This window comes from Stegostoma tigrinum, chromosome 38 (assembly GCF_030684315.1).
Source record: "Stegostoma tigrinum isolate sSteTig4 chromosome 38, sSteTig4.hap1, whole genome shotgun sequence".
NCBI lineage: Eukaryota > Metazoa > Chordata > Chondrichthyes > Orectolobiformes > Stegostomatidae > Stegostoma > Stegostoma tigrinum.
Genome location: NC_081391.1, coordinates 20,437,472 through 20,464,099, shown reverse-complemented (window position 1 = coordinate 20,464,099; position 26,628 = coordinate 20,437,472). Strand labels below are relative to the sequence as shown.

The window sequence follows — 26,628 nt, the reverse complement described above, 5'->3', positions numbered from 1 at the left end:
TGTACATGGTGACATAATGCTAGTAACTTGGTTGTGCTCTGAGCAAATTAAAATAGTGTTCACCATGGAACTGAGTACTTTGCATAATTTCACAGCTGCTTCTGGCTCTTGGTATTGCTGTTTGACACCTGATCATTAAATCCTTTTCTGTTACTTCTGATTAACCTTTAATTCAATGCCTGCCCCAGTAGTTTGCTCCTCTTGCGTCTGTAGGAATTCAGGAGGCAATCGATTTAGTGGAAATCCCACAAGTGTTCAGTTTTTCTGGCTAGTAAACAGTGTTGTACTGACAAACAATTTTTCAGGACCTGTATGGGGGTGGTGGTGGGGGCAGTTAAAACATTTTCTAATTGGAAAACCTTGGTTTTTTTTTTGTTGCGCTTTGAGCACAGATGCTCTTGAAAAACTGTCTCCCTCATGTAGCAGAGGCCACATTGTGTGCAGCTGATACAATAGACCGACTTGGAACATGTACAGGTTATCGCCGTCTGATGTTGAAGGTTTGTTTGTTTTGAATGGAGACATGGGTGGGTGGTGGTTAGGTGTAGCTGTTCCTACAGTTGCAGGGAACAGGGCTGGGGTTAATGGGGAGTACAGAGTGGATGAGGGAGTGGCAGGGATACAAGCATAGAGGTACTGGGGTGTCCACAGTAAGAGGGGCTATGCCTGCTTCTGTCTGATATGTGGAAAAGTCCCTCTTCTGCTGCTACACTGGCACTATACCGTACCTCTTCCTTACTCAAAGATTGACAGTAAATAGCCAGCTGCATTGCTGTGTGGGTGGTGAGTCAGCTGTCGGCCAACTGCTTTCCTTCCCTGAAAGGGTTAGAAAAATGTAAGCCAACTCTCAGCAGTCCTTTCAGCAAATTAAGTGAAGTGTCTCTTCTCTCTTCTGCAACCCCGCTGCCAGAAGCCTGGACGCAATGCAGGGAATGCTGCAGATAGAAAAGAAGGGAACTCTGCAGAGAGAGAGAGGGAAGAAGGTGAACCAGAGTCTACTGGATCCTGTTGTCTGCAAATGTAGCTTTAATTGCACCCGCTGTCCACAGCAGTTGATTGCTGGAGCAAGAACAGGAACTATGCCAGATTTGTTCCTACAAGGTGGGCATTGAGGATAGGAGACACTGTTACAGGAGAGAGCAGATTCCTCACTCAGTCTCTTACAGTGGAGACTTGTAAGAAAATCCAGTTCCTTAGCTTGGGAAACCAGAACAGTGGTGTGTTACTTCTTCAAAGAAACACGCCCAAAAAAATGCAATGCACATGCCAGTTGCCATTGTTGTTCCTTTTCTACGAACAAAGTATTTTTTTAATGCTTGAATTCTGCTCATCAAGTTAAGTGAAAGTTACCAGCAAAAGTGAGGTCCGGCAGCACCTGTGGATAGACTTCAGTTGAGGAGTCACCAGACTCAAACATTTAACTGGTGTATCAACACATGCAGAGTGCCACCTGCCCCCCTGACTCTAGACGTTTGTATTGTGTTTGATCCCAGCTTTTAGGAAAGTTGGAGCATTGCTAGGGACAGGGCACCAGTTAAGTGGCTAACAGTTAGAATGGAGCAATTTTGGCGAAGCTATTGACTGAGGCCTGCTCATACAGAACTGTCACCATGAGCACTGCTTAAAAGCCAAAAGCTTAACAGTTTGATTTCCACAACAATTACTCATTTAAAATATTCTTATGACTCTGGATTCAGAAACTGAACAAAAATTGCCACGGCAAGCATTGATTCAATGCAGAGAGCAAAAAGCCTCAGGGATTTAATAAACAGACAACTAAGTGTAGTCAGATACGTGGGCAATGTTTTCATTTTGTGCAGAGTGCGCAAAAAAAAGTCATTCACTAGAACACCAGTGTACAACAAATGGAGTTGTTGAATCCCCATTCAAGCTCAGGCTGAGCCTGTCAAACAGATACTCTCCTTTGCCCTTCTGAGGGGCTCCCAGTCTCTTCAGGTTGGTGATGTCATCCCCCAGCTTCTTGATCATCTTCACTTGCTCATCCAAGTAGTGCCTCTCCAGGAATTCACAGCTGGAAGACAAAACAAGTTAGTTGAGTCCATTGAAGACATTTGGAAGTAACCCTCAATTCAGATTTAACAAATCACCGCCATGTTGAAGGAGAGGGGCACTCTGGTGATTCATTTAGACTGTTGTAGATTTAACAGTCTGCAGGAGGCAGTTATGAGACAATTGTATTCCCCCTTCCCCCCCCAAGAGTACACAAACAGATCACTTTCAGGTTGGAAACATTCATCTTTCCTGTAATTTGAAAATCATCCTGGTAGTTTGTTGCTCTCAAGGCCATCAGCCCTACTTGCTGAATTTAGCAGTGAAAGGCCAGGAAGCTTCTTGGAGAGAAAGTGAGGAACTCACATGAGGGTCTGTGTGGTCAGAGGAGAGATTGTGCAGATCCAGCACACTCTGGTTCACATCCTTCTCCATCTGCTGAGCTCCCTGCATTGCCTCCAGACCGTTGCCATGGTCAGGCTTCTGAAACGGCAGCGTGGGAGTGGATGGCAAGAGACGAGACACATCACTTAAAGTGCAAGAAACCAGTGAAAAAAAGCAACGAGACCTCCATCTCATGAGGAGATAGCACAACTGCTAAGAGATTATATCCAAAGCATTAAAATGCTATAATATTCAGGGCTTAAAAAAGTCTTCTTCAGGTCAAAATGCCATTTCATTAAACCCAATCTTGATGTCCTACAAGAGGAGCATGCACCCACTTTCCGGAATGCCGTCAGTTTCTTAGCTGTTCCCATTCCTTCAAAGAACAGTGACATGAGAACTCAAAGTGACACAGGGCAACATCTTCCCAGTCAAAAGTGAAAGGATTGTAAACAGGGAAATCCATTGGGGTTTGTTGTTAAAGATCCTTCTCTACTTGAAATGCTTCTTCAGTCAGGCCTGCAGGTTCTGGAAGGGAAAGCCTCCCTTGTAAATCACAACAAAAACCACACCAGAATATGTTGAGGTTGAGTTTCATGCCTTGTGAAGCAGGAGGGAAGGGAAAGGATCATCTTCCTACAAGTTGGGTCATGAATATTTCATACTTGACACCAAATATTACACATTAAAATAAAACCTCATCATTCCACAAGGCCATATGGGTAGGGAAAATGGCTCAGCTTCAGCAAGGAAACCTTCCAACACAGAACAGGATTCTCAGCTCTGGAGTGAACTTGCAGAGTTTATTAGTGAAGTATTGACAGCAAATAGAACTCAGGATTGTGATAGTGTTCCTCCCTCTGGGATGGAGGTCCAGGGTCACATACGCTCTAGAGGTCAGACATAATATCTCTAGACTGATTAACACTATTCAATAGAATAAATCTAATTACATTGTACAGAAAAACACGCACAGAATTCCCAGTTCATACATCAAGATCAAACCATTAAAAGATTATTAACTTGTCAAGGTCAGGGAAAGGCCACAGAAGATTCTAAAATATGAATTGAATGATGCAGAGAGATCCTGCACCCACAATACATTGAGGCCACAGCTTGAAATCTGAAATAAATCCAGAGAACACCACTGTCACCATGGAGAGGTAAACATGGGAGAAAGAAAGCACCAGGGTGATCTGCTTGTTAACAACATCCTCACAGGCCTTGTGATGGTTCTGCCACACTTGGGAGGGCATCTTCACTATTGCTGCTCACAATCACTTGAACAACTCTAGAACTAAGTCTCCCTACCACAAGCTCTTGTATTTATACTCCTGGAAAACATCCTTCACCCAACCAGGAAATGTCATCACTAACAATGATTGGTTGTCAGAGATTGTCAATCAGGAATCTGCAAGAACCCAGGCACCAATGAACAAGGAGAGGGGGTGTGGGGCAATGTGCTGAGACCCAGAGTCAATCAGAGATTTGGGCAACAGTCAGGTTGAGATTATTATTCTGTGATAATGAGAGCACTTAGCCTCTCAAGTCTGTTCCCCCATTCAACTGGATCAGTGAAAGTCTCTCTCTTCTTTTAATATCTTTGCCTGGGTTCCACATCACATCATATTGCGAACTAACACAGCTCAACAAATCAGTTTTGAAATGTCCAATTGACTTGCAGAATGTTGGAAGTGATAATGTAATGTTTGAGATTAAGCATCATCACTGACGACTAAAGCCTTTCTTTTTAAACTAAGCTTGTTGTGATCAACTGCAGGAGGTGCTCAATGAAGGAGAATCAGTTTCTGCTGGGATATTGGAGAGAAAGGTCGGAGATTGGTGGTAGTTCCTAGAAATTTGTAACAGAAACAAACAGGACAAAGACAGGAAGGATGTTTCTGATGACCAATGCGCCCAGAACCAAGGGTCACTGTCTAAGGATATAGAGTAGTCTGTTTGGGATTGAGATGAGGAGAAATGTCTTCAGCCAGACAGTGGGGAGTCTGTTGTATTGTCTGGGACAGGAAACAGTTGAGGTCAAAAGACTGAAGGTTTTGAAGAGTTAGATGTAGCTGATAGGGCTATGGGGATCAAAGGGTATGGAGAGAGAGTGTGAAGATGGTACTGAGTTAAGGGATTACCCATGATCATGTGGGATGCCAGAGCAGGCTGGAAAGGCTGTATCAAAATGGTTCAGAATTTTGAACATTTCAATCAGGTCATCTTTTAATCTTCTCTGCTCCAAGGAGATAAGGCCAATTTTTAAAATCTTTCCTGGTATCATTCCAGCAAATCTCCTTTGCACTGTGTCCAGGGCTTTAATGCCCTCCCTTACAAACAGTGCCCAGAATTGAACACAATACTCTAATGCGGTCTGACCAATGGTGTGTAGTGGTGTAGCATTACTTCTTTGCTTTTATACTCTTGGGCTCTCCTTAAAAACACAAGGTTCCTATAAGCATTCTTCATGACTGTTTCATCTTGCCTGGCCACCTTCAGGGAATTGTAGTTTTAAATCCTGAGGGCTCCCTGCTCCTGTACTCACCTTGACGTTGTTCCATTGAACCTGTATTATCTCTTCATGTCTCCATGTTTCTTCGACCAAAATGCATTTCTTGCATTTTTTTGTGTTGAAATTAGAAAGTGATTGCCAACATCAAATCTTACCCAATAAAAATCAAATGATCCTAATTTTGAAGTCTTCAACTGACACCCCACGTGTGTGTGTGTGTGCGCGCGTGTGTCCACTATCCACTATCCCTTCTGTGAAGAAGCTGTTTCTGACATTATCCTGGACAGTTTAGCACTAATTTGAAGATTCTATTTCCATTCCAGACCCTACGTCCTAGATGACCCATTGAGATGAAACAATTCCTCATAATCTACCCTGTCAAATCCATTAATGGTCTTAAAACTTTCAATTACCGCCATCTCTTTACCTTCCATACTGAGGGACTCGGGCAAGCTGCCATCATCATTTAACCAGCTCTTTATCTCTGAGTTGATTCTGGAAATTATCGGCTGCACCATCTTCAGGCCCAACCTGCCGAAGATGAGATCTCCAGAGATGGTTGAACCAGAACTTGACAATTTCATAAAGAAACCTCCACCCAGAGGTGTTCAAACCCCTTTGAGATCAGGACTGACATTGAATTAATTTCTTTGTTCAGTGTTTTTATATCTCGTCACTAGTTTCAATACATTTCTGTCCACTTGTCTCAGTTTCATTTTGATCATTAGTTTTGATAAACCAGCAGAAGATGTCCCCATTTCTAAAACACTCTGACTCACCTTTCTTGGTCAGAAGTGGATAACTTCACACTTCCCCTTATTGAACTGTATCAGCCAGTCTTCCCCACTCCATGGAAGTTTGAAACATTCTACTGTCATGATAAAGTGCCACATGATGTAATGCCATCAGCAAATATTTGAATTGTGGCTGTCTATTTCTTCATGTGTAACATTTATAATCCAAGGAAAAGTTAAGGCCCCAGTTTCTCTCCTTGGGGAAAGTAATCACATCTTACTTTTTCTTTTCTACCTCATGGGATGAAGGTTTTGTTGGCTGGCCCAGCATTTATTGCACTTCCCTAATTATTATTGTCTTCTTGAATTGCTGTTGTCCATTTGGTGCAGGGAGATCCATAATGCCATTTTGGACAGAATTCCAGGATTCAGATGGTATGACTGTAGATTGAGTTTTGCCTCATGAGCTTCATTGAGTATTTTGAAGAAGTGATGAAGAGCAATGATGAGGGCAGAGTGGTGGGAGTGATCTACATGGACTGCAATGAAGCGTTTGACAATGTTGCTCATAGTAAGCTGTTTAGCAAAGTGAGATCACATGGAATCCAGGGAGAATTATCCATTTGGATACAGAAATGGCTCGAAGGTGGAAGGCAAAGGGTGCTGGTAGAGGCAACAAAGTGCGGAGCCGGAGGAACACAGCAGCCCAGGCAGCATCAGAGGAGCAGGAAAGCTGATGTTTCGGGCTGAGACCCTTCAGAAACTGGGAGGGGGAAGGGGAAGCTCAGAAATAAGGAGGAGGGGTGGGACTGGGGAAAGGTAGGTGGGATGGTGATGGGTGAGTGCAGGTAGGGAGTGGTCAGTGAGGTGGGGGAGAAGCTGAACATGAACAGGTCAAGGAGGTGGGGATTGGTTATGGGATGAGGAGACTTTGAAGTTAATAAGGTTCACATTTAGTGTCTTGGGCTGTAAGCTCCCAAGGCAGAATGAGGTGCTACTCCTCCAGTTTGCGAATGATATTGGTGTGATAATGGAGGATACCCAAGATGGACAGGTCATCGGGGCGGCGGGGAGGGGGGAAGCGTGGGGGAAGAAGTTAAGACGTTTTGCGATTTGAAAATGTTGTTGTTTGTTGCTCATTGAGCGCAGATGCTCTAGAAAAACTGTCTCCCTCATGGTGGCTACATTGGGTGCAGCCGATACAATAGACCAACTTGAAACAGGTGCAGGTGATCTGTGTCTGATGCCGAAGGTTTGTTTGTTTATGTTTTGAATGGAGACACAGGGTGGATGTGGTGGTGGGGCGATGGGGGTCAGGGAATGGTGCAGCTGTTCCTGCAGTTGCAGGGAACAGGGCTGGGGTTAATGGGGAGTAGAGTGGATGAGAGAGTGGAAGGGATACCAGAATAGAGGTACTGGGGTGTCCATAGTAAGAGGGGCTATGCCTGCTTCTGTCGGATATGTGGAAGAGTCCCTCTTCTGCTGCTACACTGGCACTATCCCCGACCTCTTCCTTACTCAAAGATTGACAGTAAATGGCCAGCTGCATTGCTGTGTGGGTGGTGAGTCAGCTGTCGGCCAACTGCTTTCCTTCCCTGAAAGGGTTAGAAAAATGTAGGACTGCTGTAAGTTGGTCTTTCTGCAAATTGAGTGAAGTGTCTCTTCTACTCTGACCCCCCTCCCAACCGAAGCCTAGAGGCAATGAAGGGAACTCTGCAGATAAAAGAAGGTGAACCAGAGTCTCCCGGATCCCCTTCTCTGCAAATGTAGCTTTAATTGCACCAGCTGTCTTCAGCAGTTGATTGCTGGAGCAAGAACACGAACTATGCCACGTTTGTCCCACACGCGACAAGGTGGGCATTGAGGATAGGAGACACTGTTACAGCAGAGCGCAAATTCCTCACACAGTCTCCTACAGTCACAACTTGTTAGAAAATCCAATTCCTTAGCTTTTGAAACTAGAACAGTGGTGTATTGCTTGCTCAAAGAAGCATGGAAGAAAAGCAACCTGCATGCCAGATGCTATTGCTGTTACAGTCTTATTAATAAAGGAATATTTTTAATGCTTAGATTCTACCAGTAAAGTTAACAGAAGATTATTGGCAAAACTGAGGCCTGACAGCACCTGGAGACAGACTTCAGTTGTGGAGTCACCAGACTCAACCATTAACTGATTTCATCAACACACATCCCAATTTCCACCTGCACCTGCCCCCCAAACCCCAGCAATTTCTATTTTGTTTGAACCCAGCTTTTCGGAAAGTTGGAGCATTGCTAGGGACAGGGCACCAGTTAAGTGGCTAACGGTTAGACAGAGTGGAGCAATTTTGGTGAAGGTATTCACTGGAGGCTACTCTTTCAGAATTGTCACAGTGAGGACAAGACAGATAGTAAGCATTGCCTACAAGCCAAGAGCTTAACAGTTGTGATTTCTGCAACAATTTCAAAAATTGTTCTGACTCTGGATTCAGAAACTGAACAAAAATTGCCAGGGCACGCATGGATTCAATGCAGAGAGCAAAAAGCCGAAGGGATTTAACAATCAGATAATAAACTGCCAAATAAATGAGAGCTAATGGGAACTGCAGATGCTGGAGAATCCAAGACAACAAAATGTGAGGCTGGATGAATACAGCAAGCCAAGCAGCATCTCAGGAGCACAAAAGCTGACGTTTCGGGCCTTGACCCTTCAGAGAAGGGGATCGGGTGAGGGTTCTGGAATAAATAGGGAGAGAGGGGGAGGTGGACCGAAGATGGAGAGAAAAGAAGATGGGTGGAGAGAGTATAGGTAGGGAGGGGATAGGTCAGTCCAGGGAAGACGGACAGGTCAAGGAGGTGGGATGAAGTTAGTAGGTAGATGGGGCTGCGGCTTGGGGAGAGGGGCGGGGAAGGGGGGGGGTGGGAGAGGGGAAGGGGGGGGTGGGAGAGGGGAAGGGGGGGGTGGGAGAGGGGAAGGGGGGGGTGGGAGAGGGGAAGGGGGGGGTGGGAGAGGGGAAGGGGGGGGTGGGAGAGGGGAAGAACAGGTTAGGGAGGCAGAGACAGGTTGGACTGGTTTTGGGATGCAGTGGGTGGAGGGGAAGAGCTGGGCTGGTTGTGTGGTGCAGTGGGGGGAGGGGATGAACTGGGCTGGTTTAGGGATGCAGTTGGGGAAGGGGAGATTTTGAAACTGGTGAATTCCACATTGATACCATTAGGCTGCAGGGTTCCCAGGCGGAATATGAGTTGCTGTTCCTGCAACCTTCGGGTGGCATCATTGTGGCACTGCAGGAGGCCCATGATGGACATGTCATCTAAAGAATGGGATGGGGAGTGGAAATGGTTTGCAACTGGGAGGTGCAGTAGTTTGTTGCGAACTGAGCGGAGGTGTTCTGCAAAGCGGTCCCCAAGCCTCCGCTTGGTTTCCCCAATGTAGAGGGAGCCACACTGGGTACAGTGGATGCAGTATACCACATTGCCAGATGTTCAGGTGAACCTCTGCTTAATGTGGAATGTCATCTTGGGGCCTGGGATGGGGGTGAGGGAGGAGGTGTGGGGGCAAGTGTAGCATTTCCTGCGGTTGCAGGGGAAGGTGCCGGGTGTGGTGGGGTTGGAGGGCAGTGTGGAGCGAACAAGGGAGTCACGGAGAGAGTGGTCTCTCCGGAAAGCAGACAGGGGAGGGGATGGAAAAATGTCTTGGGTGGTGGGGTCGGATTGTAGATGGCGGAAGTGTCGGAAGATGATGCGTTGTATCCAGAGGTTGGTGGGGTGGTGTGTGAGAACGAGGGGGATCCTCTTTGGGCGGTTGTGGCGGGGGCGGGGTGTGAGTGACATGTTGTGGGAAATACGGGAGACGCGGTCGAGGGTGTTCTCGATCACTGTGGGGGGGAATGTTGCGGTCCTGGAAGAACTTGGACATCTGGGATGTGCAGGAGTGGAACGTCTTATCGTGGGAGCAGATGCGGCGGAGGCGGAGGATTTGGGAATAGGGGATGGAATTTTTATAGGAGGGTGGGTGGGAGGAGGTGTATTCTAGGTAGCTGTGGGAGTCAGTGGGCTTGAAATGGACATCAGTTACAAGCTGGTTGCCTGAGATGGAGACTGAGGTCCAGGAAGGTGAGGGATGTGCTGGAGATGGCCCAGGTGAACTGAAGGTTGGGGTGGAAGGTATTGGTGAAGTGGATGAACTGTTAGAGCTCCTCTGGGGAGCAAGAGGCGGTGCCGATACAGTCATCAATGTACCGGAGGAAGACGTGGGGTTTGGGGCCTGTGTAGGTGCGGAAGAGGGACTGTTCCACGTAACCTACAAAGAGTCAGGCATAGTTGGGGCCCATGCGGGTGCCCATGGCCACCCCCTTCGTCTGTAGGAAGTGGGAGGAGTCAAAAGAGAAGTTGTTGAGGGTGAGGACGTGTTCGGCTAGGCGGATAAGGGTGTCGGTGGAGGGGGACTGGTCGGGCCAGCGGGACAGGAAGAAGCGGAGGGCCTTGAGGCCATCTGCATGCGGAATGCAGGTGTATAGGGACTGGACGTCCATGGTGAAGATGAGGTGTTGGGGGCCAGGGAATTGGAAGTCCTGGAGGAGGTGGAGGGCGTGAGTGGTGTCACAGACGTAGGTAGGGAGTTCCTGGACCAAAGTGGAGAAGATGGAGTCCAGATAGGTGGAGATGAGTTCGGTGGGGCAGGAGCAGGCGGAGACGATTGGTCGACCAGGGCAGGCAGGTTTGTGAATTTTGGGAAGGAGATAGAAACGGGCCGTGCGGGGTTGGGGAACAATGAGGTTGGAGGCTGTGGGTGGGAGGTCCCCTGAGGTGATGAGGTCATGAATGGTGTTGGAGATGATGGTTTAGTCCTCGGGTGTGGGGTCATGATCGAGGGGGCGGTAGGAGGTGGTGTCGGAGAGTTGGCGTCTGGCCTCAGCGATGTAGAGGTCAGTGCGCCATACTACCACTGCGCCACCCTTGTCTGCGGGTTTGATGGTGAGGTTGGGGTTGGACCGGAGGGAGCGGAGGGCTGCCCGTTCTGCGGGGGAGAGGTTGGAGTGGGTGAGAGGGGTGGAGAGGTTGAGGCGGTTAATGTCTCGACGGCAGTTGGAGATGAAGAGGTCGAGGGAGGGTAGGAGGCCTGGGGGTGGTGTCCAGGAGGAGGACTTGTGTTGGAAGCGGGTGAAGGGGTCAGTGGAGGGAGGGTTAGGCTCCCGGTTGAAGAGGTAGGCGTGGAGGCGAAGGCGGTGGAAAAACTGTTCTATGTCCAACCGTGACTGGTATTCGTTGATGTGCGGTTGTAGGGGGACAAAGGTGAGCCCCTTACTAAGGACTGACCGTTCATCCTCCGTCAGTGGGAGGTCTGGGGGGATGGTGAAGATGCAGCAGGGTTCAGTGTGGCCGTCTTCTCTGAGGTTGCTGGCTGTGGAGGTTGTGGGCGGAGCGATGAGGGCGTCGGCCGTGGGTGGGGTTCCGTCGGCGTCAGCCGTGGGCAGGGTTCCGTCGGCGTCGGCCGTGGGAGTGTCGGGGTGGGCGGCAGCAGCGGCTGCGGTGAGGGTGACTGCAGCAGTGGTCCCGGAAGTGGTGTGGCTGGCGGAGGCGGATGTGACGTCATCGGTGGGGTCTGCGGCCGTGTCCTCATGGTCAATGGCGGCGGGTGCATGGTGGGGAAGGGGCAGGGACAGACTCGGGATTTGGGAGGCGCAGGAATCCTCTTGTGGGTGGCAGGGGCCAGTGAGTTTGATGTACTTACGATTTTTGGTGTCCAGTAAAGCTGGGTGGAACTGGGTGTTCAGTCTGTGGATCCTGCGGAGGATAAAAAATAGCAGGGGTCCTTTGCAGGTCTGGGAGAGGGAGGCTCTGAGCTGGGGCAGGCTGGATTGCAGTGTGTGGAGGTGCCGGCGCATGGCTGCGAGTGTCTGTTTCAGGACTTGCAGGGAGAAACGCTGCTGAAGGGTCTGAATGTTCTGGGTGTAGAGGTAGTCACGGTTGGGGCCAAATTGGGAAGGCTGAAATGTGGACTGTAGTCCCTTGGGGATGATCTGGTTCCGTAGGCAGGTGCTGAGGAAGGTGATGTGGCTGTGGTACCTGGTTTGCTTCAGGACATGGTCGAGCAGTTTCAAGGCCGAAGAGATTACAAGAGAGTTGCAATTGGAGAGAGATTCCCTGAGGTAGCCAAATAAATGAAGCAGTTACTCAAAGTAGTCAGATACATGAGCAATGTTTTCATTCACTTTTTGTGCACTCTGCAGTTTCACGAGAACACCAGTGTACAACAAATGGAGTTGTTGAATCCTCATTCAGCTCAGGCTGAACCTGTCAAACAGATACTCTCCTTTGCCCTTCTGAGGGGCTCCCAGTCTCTTCAGGTTGGTGATGTGATCTCCCAGCTTTTTGATCATCTTCACTTGCTCATCCAAGTAGTGCGTCTCCAGGAAGTCACACAGCTGGCAGACAAGACAAGACAAGTTAGTGGAGTCCATTGAAGACATTTGGAAGTGACCCTCAATTCAGATTTAACAAATCACCGCCATGTTGAGGGAGAGGGGCACTCTGGTGATTCATTTGGACTGTTGTAGATTTAACAGTCTGCAGGAGGCAGTTATGAGACAATTGTATTCCCCCTCCCCCCAGGAGTAGACAAACAGATCACTTTCAGGTTGGAAACATTCATCTTTCCTGTAATTTGAAAGTCATCCTGGTAGTTTGTTGCTCGAAAGGCCACCAGCCCTACTTGCTGAATTTAGCAGTGAAAGGCCAGGCAGCTTCTTGGAGAGAAAGGGAGGAACTCACATGAGGGTCTGTGTGGCCAGAGGAGAGTTTGTGCAGATCCAGCAGACTCTGGTTCACATCCTTCTCCATCTGCAGAGCTCCCTGCATTGCCTCCAGACCATTGCCATGGTCAGGCTTCTGAAGCGGCAGCATCGGGGTGGATGGTAAGAGACAAGACATCACTTAAAAAGCAAGAAACCAGTGAAAAAAGCAACAAGACCTCCATCCCATTAAGAGAGTGTACAACAGCCGAGAGATTATATCCAAAGCATTAAAATGAAATAATATTCTAGGCTTAAAGAAGTCTTCATGAGGAAGAGATCCCATTCCATTAAACCCAACCTTGATGTCCTACAGGAGGACCCAGCACCCACATTCATTCTGGAATGCCATCAGTTTCTCAACATGTTCCCATTCCTTCAAGGAGTAGTCCCATGAGAACTCAGCAAAGTGACACAGGGCAACATCATCCCAGTAAAAGTGAAAGGATTGTAAACAGGGAAACCCATTGGGGTTTGCTGTTAAAGATCCTTCTCTACTTGAAATGCTTCTTCAGTCAGGCCTGCAGGTTCTGGAAAGGAAAGCCTCCCTTGTAAATCACAACAAAAACAACACCAGAATATGTGGAGGTTCTTTCCTTGTAAAGCAGGAGGGAAGGGAAACAAGCATCTTCCTACAAGTTGGGGGGGGGGGGGGGGGGGGGGGCATGAATATTTCATACTTGACTCCAAATATTAAGCATTAAATGAAACCTCATCATTCTGAAAGTCCATATGGTTAAGTGAAAATGGCTCAGCTTCAGTGAGGAAACCTTCCAACACAGAACAGCGTTCCCCACTCTGAAGTGAACTTACAAAGCTTACTAGTAAAGTATTGACAGCAAATAGACCCAGAGATTGAGAGTGTTCCTCCCTCTGGGATTGGAGGTCTAGGGTCACATATGTTCTAGAAGTAAGAGATCAGGTCTCTGGGCAGATTGACTTACTCTAACTATTCAATAGAATAAATCCAATTACATTGAACAAAAAGAAAAACAAACAGACTTCTCAGGTCATACATTAAGATCAAACCATTGAAAGATTATTCACTTCTCAAGATCAGGGGAAGGCCACAGAAGATTCTAACATGAATTGAATGATGTAGAGAGATCCTACACCCACAATACAAGGAGACCACAGCTTTAAATCTGAAATAAATCCAGAGAACATCACAATCACCATGGAGAGATAAACATAGGAAAAAGAAAGCACCAGGTTGATCTGCTTGTTAACAACACCCTCACAGTCCTTGTGGTAGCTCTGATGCACCTGGGAGGCCATCCTCACTGTTCCTGCTCACAATCACTTGGCCAACTCTAGAACTGAGTCTCCCTCCCACAAGCTCTTGTATTTATACTCCAGAGAACATCCTGCACCAACCAGGGAATGACATCACTAACAATGATTGACAATCTCTGACAGCCAATCAGGAATCTGCAAGAACCCAGTCACCAATGAACAGAGGAGAAGGAGAGTGGGGCAATGTGCTGAGACCCAGAGTCAATCAGAGATTTGGGTAACAGTCAGGTTGAGATTATTATTCTGTGATAACGAGAGCACTTAGCCTCTCAAACCTGTCCCCTAATTCAACTGGATCGGTGCGAGTCTGAGTCTTCATTTAATACCTTTGCCTGGGTTCTGCATCACATCATATTGTGAACTAACACAGCTCAACAAATCAGTTTTGAAATGTCCAAGGGGCTTGCAGAATTTTGGGAGTGATACTGTAATGTTTGAGATTAAGCATCATCACTGATTACCATAGCTTTGATCTGAAGATTATTCCCCCTTTTCCAGGATTACTTCGCCACAGGAAACAGTACATTGTCTAACGGCACGATTAGATCCATTAATAATCCAAAGTACCTGGATAATATTCGTTCTTGAGTCTTCCACACTTTGCAAGGACAAGGCTAGTTGATGTAAACTGTATTCATAACGTAACCAGCTTGGGGCTGAGAAAATGCTGGTGAATCTGTGCTAAGGTCCCTCAAATAACCCTGTCAGAGCTCAGCACAGCGCTCCAAATGTGCTCTGATGCCACTTCTATGCTGTTGTATTACAACACATGCTGTTTTGTTGCCCAGCCGGCTTGGGGGGAAACTGAGCACGTTCTGGCCTTTTTAATTCGGCTTTCATATCTGCCCACTGCCACACGGTTATTACGGTGCTGATGGTGACCATTCGGCCCATCGTATCCACCACCAACTCGCTGAGCGTTTCACCTCTTGCCATTCTCCTGCACTGTCCCTGTAATCTCCATGTTATTCCCTTTCAGATATCAGTCCTATTCCCTTTTGAATGCGTGAATTGAACCTGCCTCCAACACACTCTCGGACTATACATTTCACACCCTATCCACTCGCTGTGTTGGAAGGTTTTTATTTTCGCAGATCACTTCAGCTTCTTTTGCCAATTTTAAACCTGTGCCTTCTTGCACCTGACCCTTTCACAAATGGGAACATCGTGCCCCTGTTTGTTCTTTCTGGATCCGTATTTGAGCCGTTTGCTTTCCAGAGAGAAAAGTCCCAGCTTCTCCAATATATCCTCACACCTGAAATTCCTCATTCCTGTTGCCATTCCAGTAAGCCTCTTCTGCACTCTCTCCTATACCTACACTCTTTCCTTCAGTGTGATGTGCAGAATGAGACACAGTATTCCTGTTGGGGTCAAACTTAAGCAGGTTCAGCATAATCACCTTGCTCTTGTACACTTGCCCCTACTAATAAAGCTCAGGGCACTGCGAGCTTTATGAACCATTCTCTTGAACAGTCCTCAGAGATAATGGGAACTGCAGATGCTGGAGAATCCAAGATAGCAAAGTGTGGAGCTGGATGAACACAGCAGGTCAAGCAGCATCTTAGGAGCACAAAAGCTGACGTTTTGGGCCGAGACCCTTCATCAGCAAAGGGGGATGGGGAGAGAATTCTGAAATAAATAGGGAGAGGGGTAGGCGGACCGAAGATGGATAGAGGAGAAGGTAGGTGGAGAGGAAAGTATGGGTGGGGAGGTAGGGAGGGGATAGGTCAGTCCGGGGAGGATGGACAGGTCAAAGGGGCCGGGTGAGGTTAGTAGGTAGGAAATGGAGGTGCTAGCTGAGAGGAAGAACAGGTTAAGGAGGCTGGGACGAGCTGGGCTGGTTTTGGGACGCAGTGGGAGGAAGGGAGATTTTGAAGCTGGCGAAAGCCACAATGATACCTATGGGCTGCAGAGTTCCCAAGCGGAATATGAGTTGCTGTTCCTGCAACCTACGGGTGGCATCATTATGGCACTGCAGGAGGACCAGGATGGACATGTTGTCTCAGGAACGGGAGGGGGAGTTGAAATGGTGCGCGCCTGGGAGGTGCAGTTGTTTACTGCAAACTGAGCGTAGGTGTTCTGCAAAGCGGTCCCCAAGCCTCCGCTGTGTTTCCCCAATGTAGAGGAAGCCATGCCATGTACAGCAGATGCAGTATACCACATTGGCAGATGTGCAAGTGAACATCTGTTTGATGTGGAAAGTCATCTTGGGGCCTGGGATGGGGGTGAGGGAAGAGGTGTGGGGGCAGGTGTAGCACTTCCTGCGGTTGTAGCAGAAAGTGCTGGGTGTGGTGGGTTTGGACTGGAGTGTGGAGCGGACAAGGACGTCGTGGAGAGAATGGTCTTTCCGAAAGCAGACAATGGTGGGGATAGAAAAATGTCTTTGGTGGTGGAGTTAGATTGTAGATGGCAGAAGTGTCGGAGGACGATGCATTATATCCAGAGGTTAGTGGGGTGGTATGTGAGGACTAGGGGGATCCTCTTGGGGAAGTTATTGCGAGGGTAGTGTGTGAGGGATGAGTTGTGGGAAATGCGGGAGACACGATTGAGGACATTCTCGCCCACTGCAAGGGGGAAGTGGCGGTCCTGTAAGAACGAGGACATCTGGGATGTGCAGGAGTGGAATGCCTCTCCTTGGAGCAGAGGCAAAGGAATTGGGAATAGGGGATGGAGTATTTGCAGGAAGGTGGGTTGGAGGAGGCGTATTACAGGTAGCTGTGGGAGTCGGTGGGCTCGAAATGGACATCGGTCTGTAGGTAGTTGCCTGCGATGGAGACAGAAAGGTCCAGGAAGGTGAGGGATGTGTTGGAGATGGTCCTTCCACCTTCAATGGTGGAATGCAAATACACCATGCAGTTCACTCACTCCTGTACCCTCTTTAGAAATGCACCTTTTATTTTGTATTGTCTCTACATGCTTTTCCCACCATTTTTACTGTTTTGAACTTCATCTGCCACTTGCTTGCCGATTCCACCAATATCTGTGCCCTTTTGAGGTTCTACACCATGGTCCTCACTCTAAGTTTCTTATCACGTACAAACTCTGAAATTGCATCCTTTATACCAGGATATAAGTCATTACTTGACTTTTGTAAAGCCTGGCTCCTCCCCATAACCCGTGGAACTCCACTACAAACCATCCCCCTCGTCCAAAGAGCATCCATTAGTATCACTTATGTTTCCAGTAACACAGCCAACTCCATATCCCTGTCACTGCGCTGCCATTCAGTACAGGGGCTTGAACATTGTTCACAAATCTAGCGTGTAGCACTGCATTACATGTCTTTAGGAAGCCCACGTAGACCACACGAACAACAGCCTTCTTGCCTAACTCGTCAAAATACTTGTGCTAGATAGTTGAAAGTGATTTTCCTTTTGAGGAGATCTGGCATGGATCTCAAAACAGATTCATATTCATCCATGTAACTATTATGCAATTTTCTACTCATCTCCATTACTTCCTGTCTTCCACTCCCCGACATCACTCATGGAAATGACAGGCATCTACTCCATCACTTATCCCATTTGGAAACTGAATGAAAAGCTGATGCAAAAGGACAATGCATCCAGAAGTTGTTGCCTCTTCTCAGTGTTCATAATTTATTGCACCTACTAATTTCCAATTTCAAAACAATTTCCTCACACAAATTTAAAAGATCCACTCCCCACCCAAGTCCCCTAACCTGCCATTTCCACATACATGCTGTATGTGTTGCTGGGGAGAACGTGAGAACAGTACAGGCCCTTCAGCCCACGATGTTGTGCCGGCCATTGATCCTCATGTATGTCCCCTCAAATTTCTGTGACCATATGCATGTCCAGCGGTCTCTTAAATGTCCCCAGTGACCTTGCTTCCACAACTGCTGCTGGCAACGCATTCCATGCTCTCACAACTGTGTAAAGAACCCGCCTCTGACATCTCCTCTATACTTTCCTCCAACCAGCTTAAAACTATGACCCCTCGTGTTAGCCATTTCTGCCCTGGGGAATAGTCTCTGGCTATCAACTCTATCTGTGCCTCTCACTATCTTGTATACCTCACTTTGGTCCCCTCTCCTCCTCCTTTTCTCCAATGAAAAAAGTCCGAGCTCAGTCAACCTCTCTTCTTAAAATAAGCCCTCCAGTCCAGGCAGCATCCTGGTAAACCTCCTCTGAACCCTCTCCAAAGCATCCACTCCTCCTCAGCATTATCTGTACCCTGTTCCCCTGCTGAGAGCTTCACTTCAGACAAACAAGACGAAAAGAAATGACTCAAACAATGATTGGCTGCTGTGCATATAAAGCTATTGGGAGGGATGGAAGGGTAGGAGGAAGTAAGAAGTAATGAGAAATCAGGTGGAAATGGTGGGGGGTGGTGGTGTTGAAGAAGAAAGAAGGAATACAAAAAACGCTTCGAATCCAACTCTGCTTCCTTTACATCATTCATCTGCTAAACCTCAGTCCCCGAAAGAAACAAAACAAATCCACAAGCTGCAGATGGGGGTTGGGGGGTGGTGGTGGTGGGGAACCTTTGCAGTCGGCAAACTTCGAGAGAGTTCGCTTGACCCTTGCTGCTGTTGGAAGAAGGGCAGAGGAAGCACCTAGTGTCTAATGTCGTCCAGAGAATAAAGTCATGTCACTGAGCGGTACACACCTGGAAGGCTAATGTAACACTAAAAAGGAAAGGGGAAACGCCTCATTTACAAATTTGCCATAAAAAGTGTATGTTCCATATGTGCATACAATTTATGCTACCTTTGGAGGAAGATATAGAAGTGAGTGACATGACTATTGTGGATTTTTTCAGTCAAGTTTCCTGGTTAGCTGTTGGTAATTTAGGTCGTTTAAAAAACAAAGATCCAAAATCCAGTTCCACAAAGACTTGTATTTCCATTTGGAATGGCAGACAGAAAAAGGCAAAGTGGGCATCAGAATTAAGTCACAAATGGACCAATTTCTTCTATAACCCCACTCAGCTCAGTGAGAGCCTGTCAAACAGGTACTCTCCCATGTCATTGTCAGGAGCTCCCAGTCTCTTCAGGTTGGTGATGTGATCTCCCAGCTTCTTGATCATCTTCACTTGCTCATCCAAGTAGTGCCTCTCCAGGAAGTCACACAGCTGGAACAAGGAGCCAGAATGTAATGTTAGAGCAGACACATCAACAATCACACCATTGCACTTTTGCAGTGATATAAGTGTGTACAAGTGCTGGTATTTGACAGCAGCTTGCTCTCCAGAAACAATGAACACACTGAAATAGCTTTATTTGCAACTTTGCAAATGCAGAAATGCTGACAGAAACCTAAGTTTACCCACAGGGGTCAAACTGCCATTTCACTGAATTGGGTGAAAGTTCTAAACACTTACGCCTCTCACCAAGTCAGCTAAGCACATATCAGTGACTGACATCTATGTTCAGGATGGCTACTGGTCTCAAACACTGGGACAATAGCAAGCCTATGCTTGTACAACAGGAATAGCAGATTCCCATGTCACCTTGAGCTTCCTTGAGACATTCATCCCATCAGGAACTCACATGAGGGTCAGTGTTGCCAGAGGCCAGTTTGTGCAGATCCAGCAGACTCTGGTTCACATCCTTCTCCATCTGCAGAGCTCTCTGCATTGCCTCCAGACCATTGCCCCACTCATCCTGCTCTGGCTTCTGGAGGGAGAAGACAGTCATTAGTGATGTGAGAAGGTCCAAGACTCATACGAAGGCAAGAAAATGAAGACATATGGTAATCCGTGCCAAATCCAAACTAAGGATTAGAAATAATTCACAATTCGCAGAAGATCATGGAGACCATTATCAGACATTTGATCCATCATTAGGAACTGCAGACAGATTAGGACAAAAACTGACTGAAACAGTGGGATAAAATTACCTGTATTCAGGCTAGTCAACAGCAATGTATCAGTCTAAACTGTCAATTGGGCAAGTTCAGTGCTAAAACCCTTTCATTCTGATTTGTTGATCTTTCAGAAAAGCAGAGAATTAGCAAAACCAACTCACATCAAGCAGAGACTTTCTATCAAGTCACTTCACTGATCTGAACACAATAAGTTGAGGGGAGTCTAGAACAGCAAGGCCATTGTACAAGCAGGAAACTATACAATTTGCATTTATTATGAGATAGACCCCAACCTTGATGTCCTGCAGGAGAACACAGCCACCACGTTTATTCTGGAATGCCATCAGTTTCTCAGCATGTTCCCGTTCCTCATGGGACTGCTCCTTGAAGAACTCAGCAAAGTGACGCAGGGCAACATCATCCCGGTCAAAGTAAGAGAACTGTAAGCAGAAGGGAACAGAAGGCAAGACTAAAATTTCATCACCAGCTAAAAGAGTAAAATAGTAAGCTATTTAACAACTGACTGTATCACAAGTCACTTAAAAAATAAACAGGTGACAATTGATCACAGCATTGATGTTACACATCATCTCCAGACAAACATTCCTCTCCTCCTTCCCCCACCACCCTACTCAAGTCAGCAACACTAGCTCCTCCCCCAAAAGGAACCCAATAATTAGAGACTAAAATATAATCTAATACTGTAATTGCTTCATGGAAACATCCAGTATTAAACATGGACATGAACATTAGACTTTTCCTGACACCATACACTTCAGAACATAAAAGACAGAGGAGGATGCTAACCAATTGTGCAGTAAGGCTCAGCAGTTAGCACTACTGCCACACAGTGCCAGGGACCAGGGTCTGATTAAAACTGTGCATGTGAAGTTCACACATTCTCTCCAAAGATGTGGGTTTCCTTTCACTGCCCATATATGGGCAGATGATGTTGACCAGCTATGCTAAATTGCCCATAGGGGCCAGGTTAGGTGGGTTAGCCATGGGAAGTGCAGGGTCACAGGGGTAGGGTAGGTGGGATGCTCGTCAGATGGACTCATTTGGACAAGTGACCTATAATCGACATTACATAGATTCTAATGAGTATGATACCCAGCCAAAGAGAACCACACTCACAGAAGGAGTAATTTACATTTCAACACTCTGCTTATTAAACAAGAGAATTTCCAGGTATTATCAGAATTACATTAAATGCATTGTCTTCATTGGAAAATGAGACAATCAAGCCTCACCATGGAGAGGTAAACATAAGAGGAATAGAGCTCCAGGTTGATCTGTTTGTTAACAGCATCCTCACAGTCCTTGTGATAGTTCTGACACACTTGGGAAGCCATCTTCACTACTCCTGCTCACTATCACCTCAACACCTCCAGAACTGAGCTCCTTTCCTATGAACTCTTTTCTTTATACTCCTGGGTCATCCTGCAATCAACCAGGGAATGACACCACCAATGATGACAGCCAATGAGGAATTGGCATGCATCCAGGCACCAATGAGGGGAATGGGGTGGAGTGAGATACTCAGAGCCAATCACAGTTTTGAAATGGCAGCAAATCTGTGATTGGCCCCAGGAGCTGAAGGAAGCCTGAAGGTGACTGGGGACCAAGAGCAATGTGTTGACTTTTATCTTGCTTCTGGAATGGGGTCAGGCCACTCGGCCTAACAGCAATTACGAATGGATATCAGTGGTTGGCATCATCAGCAACAGCCATATTCTATGAAATGACTGAAACAAAACTCACTCCAGGGCCAAAATCAGAGTAATATACTCCACATATAGTATATTCTGTACTGCATATAATATTGACATAGCCTGTACATTCTAGTCCTCTCCCTCCGTCGAGATAATGACTAAACTGCTGTGTGCCTTTTCAGTTCAATTTTGCTGCAGGCTGTGAGTTTTTATGTCATTTCTACACATGGTTTCCTAACTCTGTGCTTTTCTTCAGTTTCTAGCTCTGTTGCATTGAAAAAACTCTCATTTATCTTGGTGCAAAGTTTGCTTTTCCTCACATTGAACTGTCACCTAGTCTTGTCCAGTTATTTTATTGGTGTTGTTGATAATATTCTGCCTGTTTTTGGTATTATCGTGCCGACTAACAGCAATCAGGTAGCGTGATATAGATCTTTATTCTTCTGTCAATGTCACATGGAAATATATGGACGTCAGAGGACCCTGTGGGGAAGAGACAGAAACTTTGAAACCTAGAACACAAGAGCAGGCGGAGGCCATTCAGCCGTTTGAGCCTGCTCCACCATTCTATACGATCATGGCTGATCCCAGCAAACCCAACAGTGTGTTCCTGCTTTCCCTCCATATCGTTCGATCCCTTTAGCCCCAAGCACTAGATCCAACTCTTTGAAATCAATGCTTTGGTCTCAACTGTGTACTGTGGTTGCAGATTCCACAGGCTCTCCCACTGTCTTGGTGAAGAAATGTAATAGCCCATCCTTGACACCAGGTTACACACAAATTGCCGATCGACAGTCAGATACCGACCTGTTTCGGAGAGTCCACAGTCAGTGTGTATCAGTTTGCTGTTTGGGGTGATAAGTATTTTGACTAAGTAACACATGCATTTCTGCATTGACTGGAGATTAATGAAGCTTAGGGCTTGATGAGTAAAGTTGCCAGCAGCAAGGAATCAGATGTCGCCCTGGTCAAAGATGTTTCACAGTTAATGTCTGCGAAATGATTAGAACTTTTGGCAATCCTGGAGGGTTGCTGCCAATCTTATTTATAAACACCTGAATTACACGCTGTCCCCCACGCCCTTGCAGAGTGAGCCTGAAGCAGATTTGTCCCAGACCCTGAATGCGGTCACAAGGCCCTTCCTGATCTGTCACTACTTAACATTGCAGCTGACAGAGACAGATGGGGATCAAGAGCAGAGGAAACATTCAACTGTGTTCTGAAGCGTCACTGTACTTGAAATGCTTACTCGGTGTCTCTCTCTCTCTCTCTCTCTATGGATGCTAGCGGACTAGCTGAGTTTCTCCCATAAATCTGTTTTGTCTCCAGGTTGTCAACATCCACAATTCTTCAGTTCCACTTGCAACGCTTGGAAATGCCCCACAGATCCGAACAAAGACTGTGGTCACAAGCTAATGACATTATCATTAAATGGTTAATGCAGAAAGTCAGCTATGAATTATACTGCAACTTGGCATTCATTTCAGCTACTTTGGAACTAGTCTAACAAAGACCACAAAGCTGTTGTCATAAAAAGCCCACCCTTTCGACTCATGTCCTTGACCGATAGAGTGAGGACATGGAGTTAGGCCAGTAAAAGGAAGCAGCTTGTATTCTAAATGGGGTGAAATAAAACGTCAAAGTGCTCCAATACAAGAGAAACCTGGCTTCCTTCAGGCATGAATTGATCAAAGCTCCGATTGAGATATTAAGCATTTCCCTTTGCTTTTATTACTAAAGGATAAGAGTGTGGAGGCTGATAGAGCGGCAAGAGTATTGTGCACTGCCCCCCTGAGAGTAACGTAATCTAAACTCTCCTCAGAGTAAGCAGGGTTTTTTTCAGAAAAAAAAAACACTCTTTCATCTCCCTCATTTCAACTCTTACTCGCCAAAGTTTCAGAAGGATGATCTTAACTCCCATTGTTAAGCAAGATATGCAAGCAGATTGGCCAGTTAGAGCCTTGTGGCTCAAGTTAAGGGATACCCGAGCCAGTTTATGGCAGAGGAGAGGTTTAACCTCCCGCACAGGGTCATGCACCGGCATTCGTTAGGCTGGAATGCAGTGGCCCCTGAATGAAAAGAAAGCTGAACCAATTAAAGGAAGAGACAGATGTGCAGTCAGGTTTGCAGGAGCTGAGAAAAAGGCAGATGCACCAGTGGTGTGGAAGGAAGACCTGCAGGATTGTATTAAATGGCAGACAGGAGTCAAGGAAGCTGATGGCCTACATTCAGACCCCTGCCTTGTACTTCACTGTAGCCACATCATGGGGGGGAATAAAAATGTAGCACTGAACGAAGGGAGGTAAATGTTTGATGGTCAGTCTAGGAATTAGTTACACAGGAAAACCTAGTTGAGTGAATATTTTATTTCCACATGCAGCAATAGAGAAACCGATACAAATAATTCTGCTTTCATGTACAATAGTGAAGCAATTCCAAACTGCCACTCAGCTGAGTGTGAGCCTGTCAAACAGGTACTCTCCCATGCCATTGGCAGGGGCTCCCAGTCTCTTCAGGTTGGTGATGTGATCTCCCAGCTTCTTGATCATCTTCACTTGCTCATCCAAGTAGTGCCTCTCCAGGAAGTCACACAGCTGGAAGAAAAAAAAGTTAAGCATTTTCCTTCACATTTCAAAGCTCAGCCATCCTCTCGTCCAGAGGAGACAGATGCAACTTTACTCTAAATCACAGGAAGTGTACAACAGCATCATAGATACACTGTTTATGACACCATGGAATGGAGACATCAACAGGGCTATTCAAAGTGGACACCTTTTGATTCGGCGCAGATAATCCTTCCAATTTAACCCAAAACAGAAGTGCTTCAGCCTGAAAAACTCACATGAGGATCCGTGTGGCCAGAGGCGAGTTTGTGCAGATCCAGCAGACTCTGGTTCACATCCTTCTCCATCTGCAGAGCTCTCTGCATTGCCTCCAGGCCACTGCCCCACTCATCCTGCTCTGGCTTCTGGAGGGAGAAAGATAGTCATTTGTGTGGTTAGAAGGTCCAAGACAAAAATGGAGACATACGGTAATCTCTGTGGTCAGTCCAACCAAAGGATGAAAAATCAATTCAAAATTCAGATAAGGTCATGGAGACCATTATCAGACATTTGACCCATCATGAAGAACTGCTGACAGATCAGGATTTAAAAACTGGCTGAAACAGTGGGACAACATGACCTGATTCAGGCAAGTCTACAGTAATGTATCGTAGTCTAAGCTGACATTTGGGCCAGGTCAGTGCTAAAACCCTTTCATTCCGAGCATTCAGATTTGTTGCTTTTTAAGAAAGGTGAGAATTAGCAAAACCAACTCATAATAAGCTGAGACTTTATATCAAGACACTTCACTCATCTCAACAAGAGATGTACAGGTGAGTCTAGAACAGCAAGGCCCTTGTACAAGCAGGAAACTACACAATTTGCATTTACTCTACAAGACAGAATCCAACCTTGATGTCCTGCAGGAGGATTCGGCCTCCACGTTTATTCTGGAATGCCATCAGTTTCTCAGCATGTTTCCGTTCCTCATGGGACTGCTCCTTGAAGAACACAGCAAAGTGACCCAGGGCAGCGTCATCCCGGTCAAAGAAAGAGAACTGTGTAAAAAGAAACAAAGTGGGAAAGTTGCTCAGTCACCTAAGTGACCGTCCATCAGAAAGTAACCCAGTCACCATCATGAATCATCAGAGTTAGGTGAGGGAATGGAGGAATGTTGGCAGGACAAAAGCAGAGAAATCATCCCCATGGATTATGGCCCAAATAGCAGGCATTAGGTTTAGTTTTCCATGAGGGAAGTAAAAGCCAACTGCAACCACTGGCCTGACAGTGCCCTCTGAAGTCAGTTAGTCACAGCCATGAGGCATCCCTATTGCTCAGCACTGGAAGCTGGTCAGGACGTGACCAACTGATACAGAATATTGGCTTGTTGACTAACAGAGTCAGAAGTCGGTCAGCTACCTCATCACCCAACTGAACAAAGCTAGTTGAGTCTATTCGGCATGGATGCCCAAGTAGAAAGTCACACTTGGGCATGCAGAGTTTCAATCAAATCAAATAGCAACACTTAATCCTCATATTCAGTAGCTAGTAGTCTTTTGCTCCTCAAAAGAGGGAGGAGCCAGGTTAATTTGGCAACTTCTTAAAATGTAGAAGTTGATTGGAGTAAGTTTTGACAAGGAGTATGATTTTTATAAATTCTTCAGCCAATAAAATAAGGTTAAAGTTAGCAGCAAAGCCAGCTTACCCCTCTGTAGCTAGGGCCATACGCTGTCCAGAAGAACAATAAAGGGCAGGGGACCCACAAGGGTGAGTTTCAATTTAAGAAACACCTACATTTAAGTGTTCAGTATTAAGTGTGTTAGCTGGATTCAGTCAGAGAAGCAGGAGACTCCAGATACATTCTGCAGTTAGTTCATTGAACCAGAAAACACCAAAAGCCTCATTACAATTAAAATCACAGCCTTAATTTTTGAAGCAATCAAGCCTCACCATGGAGAGGTAAACATAAGAGGAATAGAGCTCCAGGTTGATCTGCTTGTTAACAGCATCCTCACAGTCCTTGTGGTAGTTCTGACACACTTGGGAGGCCATCTTCACTATTCCTGCTCACTATCACCGAGATAAGTCTCATACTAAGTCTTTGTGCTATAAGCACTAGTATTTATACTCCTGGGACATCCTATGTTCAACGAGGGATCACCAATGATGACTGACAATCCCTGAAAGCCGATAAGGAATCTCCCATGAATTTAGCCCCACCTCTGCCTTCCCACCAATTAGAGAGAGGGTGTGAGTGTATGAGGCAGAGCTGATCAGAGGTGCAGATTGTTGTCAAGTCTGGATGGTTATTCTGTGATTGGATCAGCAGTCGGTCATTTAGAATCTCCAATCTGCCGGAACTCTCTATCGGGTCATGGTTAGTTTGAACAAAAAACTAGATTTGGATTTGGAAAGCTTTTCTTTTTAAACTAAGCTTGTTGTGACCAACTGCAAGAGGTGCTCAATGAAGGAGAATCAGTTTCTGCTGGGATATTGGAGAGAAAGGTCGGAGATTGGTGGTAGTTCCTAGAAATTTGTAACAGAAACAAACAGGACAAAGACAGAAAAGATGTTTCTGATGACCAATGCGCCCAGAACCAAGGGTCACTGTCTAAGGATATAGAGTAGTCTGTTTGGGATTGAGATGAGGAGAAATGTCTTCAGCCAGACAGTGGGGAGTCTGTTGTATTGTTTGGGACAGGAAACAGTTGAGGCCAAAAGACTGAAGGTTTTGACGAGTTAGATGTAGCTGATAGGGCTATGGGGATCAAAGGATATGGAGAGAGAGTGTGAAGATGCTACTGAGTTAAGGGGTTACTCATCATATGGA

The 26,628-nt window shown here is 46.4% G+C and overlaps 2 protein-coding genes across 2 annotated transcripts; both read right to left on the bottom strand.

Moving 5' to 3' along the window:
* Positions 1-18,659: 18,659 nt before the first annotated feature.
* Positions 18,660-20,895, bottom strand: LOC132206438 (ferritin, middle subunit-like). Its single transcript, XM_059640588.1, has 4 exons — positions 20,794-20,895; positions 19,834-19,980; positions 19,225-19,350; positions 18,660-18,806 (listed from the first exon to the last, which is right to left on the bottom strand). Exons 1-4 carry the CDS (start codon positions 20,893-20,895, stop codon positions 18,660-18,662), a joined length of 522 nt encoding a protein of 173 aa, XP_059496571.1.
* A 2,807-nt stretch (positions 20,896-23,702) lies between these two features.
* On the bottom strand, positions 23,703-25,850 carry LOC125450294 (ferritin, heavy subunit-like). Its single transcript, XM_048526287.2, has 4 exons — positions 25,749-25,850; positions 24,710-24,856; positions 24,098-24,223; positions 23,703-23,849 (listed from the first exon to the last, which is right to left on the bottom strand). The coding sequence occupies exons 1-4, from the start codon at positions 25,848-25,850 to the stop codon at positions 23,703-23,705; spliced, it is 522 nt and encodes a 173-aa protein (XP_048382244.2).
* Between the last annotated feature and the right edge of the window lie 778 nt (positions 25,851-26,628).

Excerpts from the sequence above, each read along its gene's own strand:
- LOC132206438 (XM_059640588.1), bottom strand. The coding sequence starts at position 20,895 with ATGGCTTCCCAAGTGTGTCAGAACTATCACAAGGACTGTGAGGATGCT. Across the intron at positions 19,351-19,833 it reads TTCTCCTGCAGGACATCAAG|AAGCCAGAGCAGGATGAGTG; the intron begins GTTGGGGTCTAT and ends TTCTCCCTCCAG. Across the intron at positions 18,807-19,224 it reads CTGGCAACACTGACCCTCAT|CTGTGTGACTTCCTGGAGAG; the intron begins GTGAGTTCCTGA and ends TCCTTGTTCCAG.
- LOC125450294 (XM_048526287.2), bottom strand. The coding sequence starts at position 25,850 with ATGGCCTCCCAAGTGTGTCAGAACTACCACAAGGACTGTGAGGATGCT. Across the intron at positions 24,857-25,748 it reads CTTATGTTTACCTCTCCATG|TTCTCTTTCTTTGACCGGGA; the intron begins GTGAGGCTTGAT and ends CTTTTTACACAG. Across the intron at positions 24,224-24,709 it reads TCCTCCTGCAGGACATCAAG|AAGCCAGAGCAGGATGAGTG; the intron begins GTTGGATTCTGT and ends TTCTCCCTCCAG.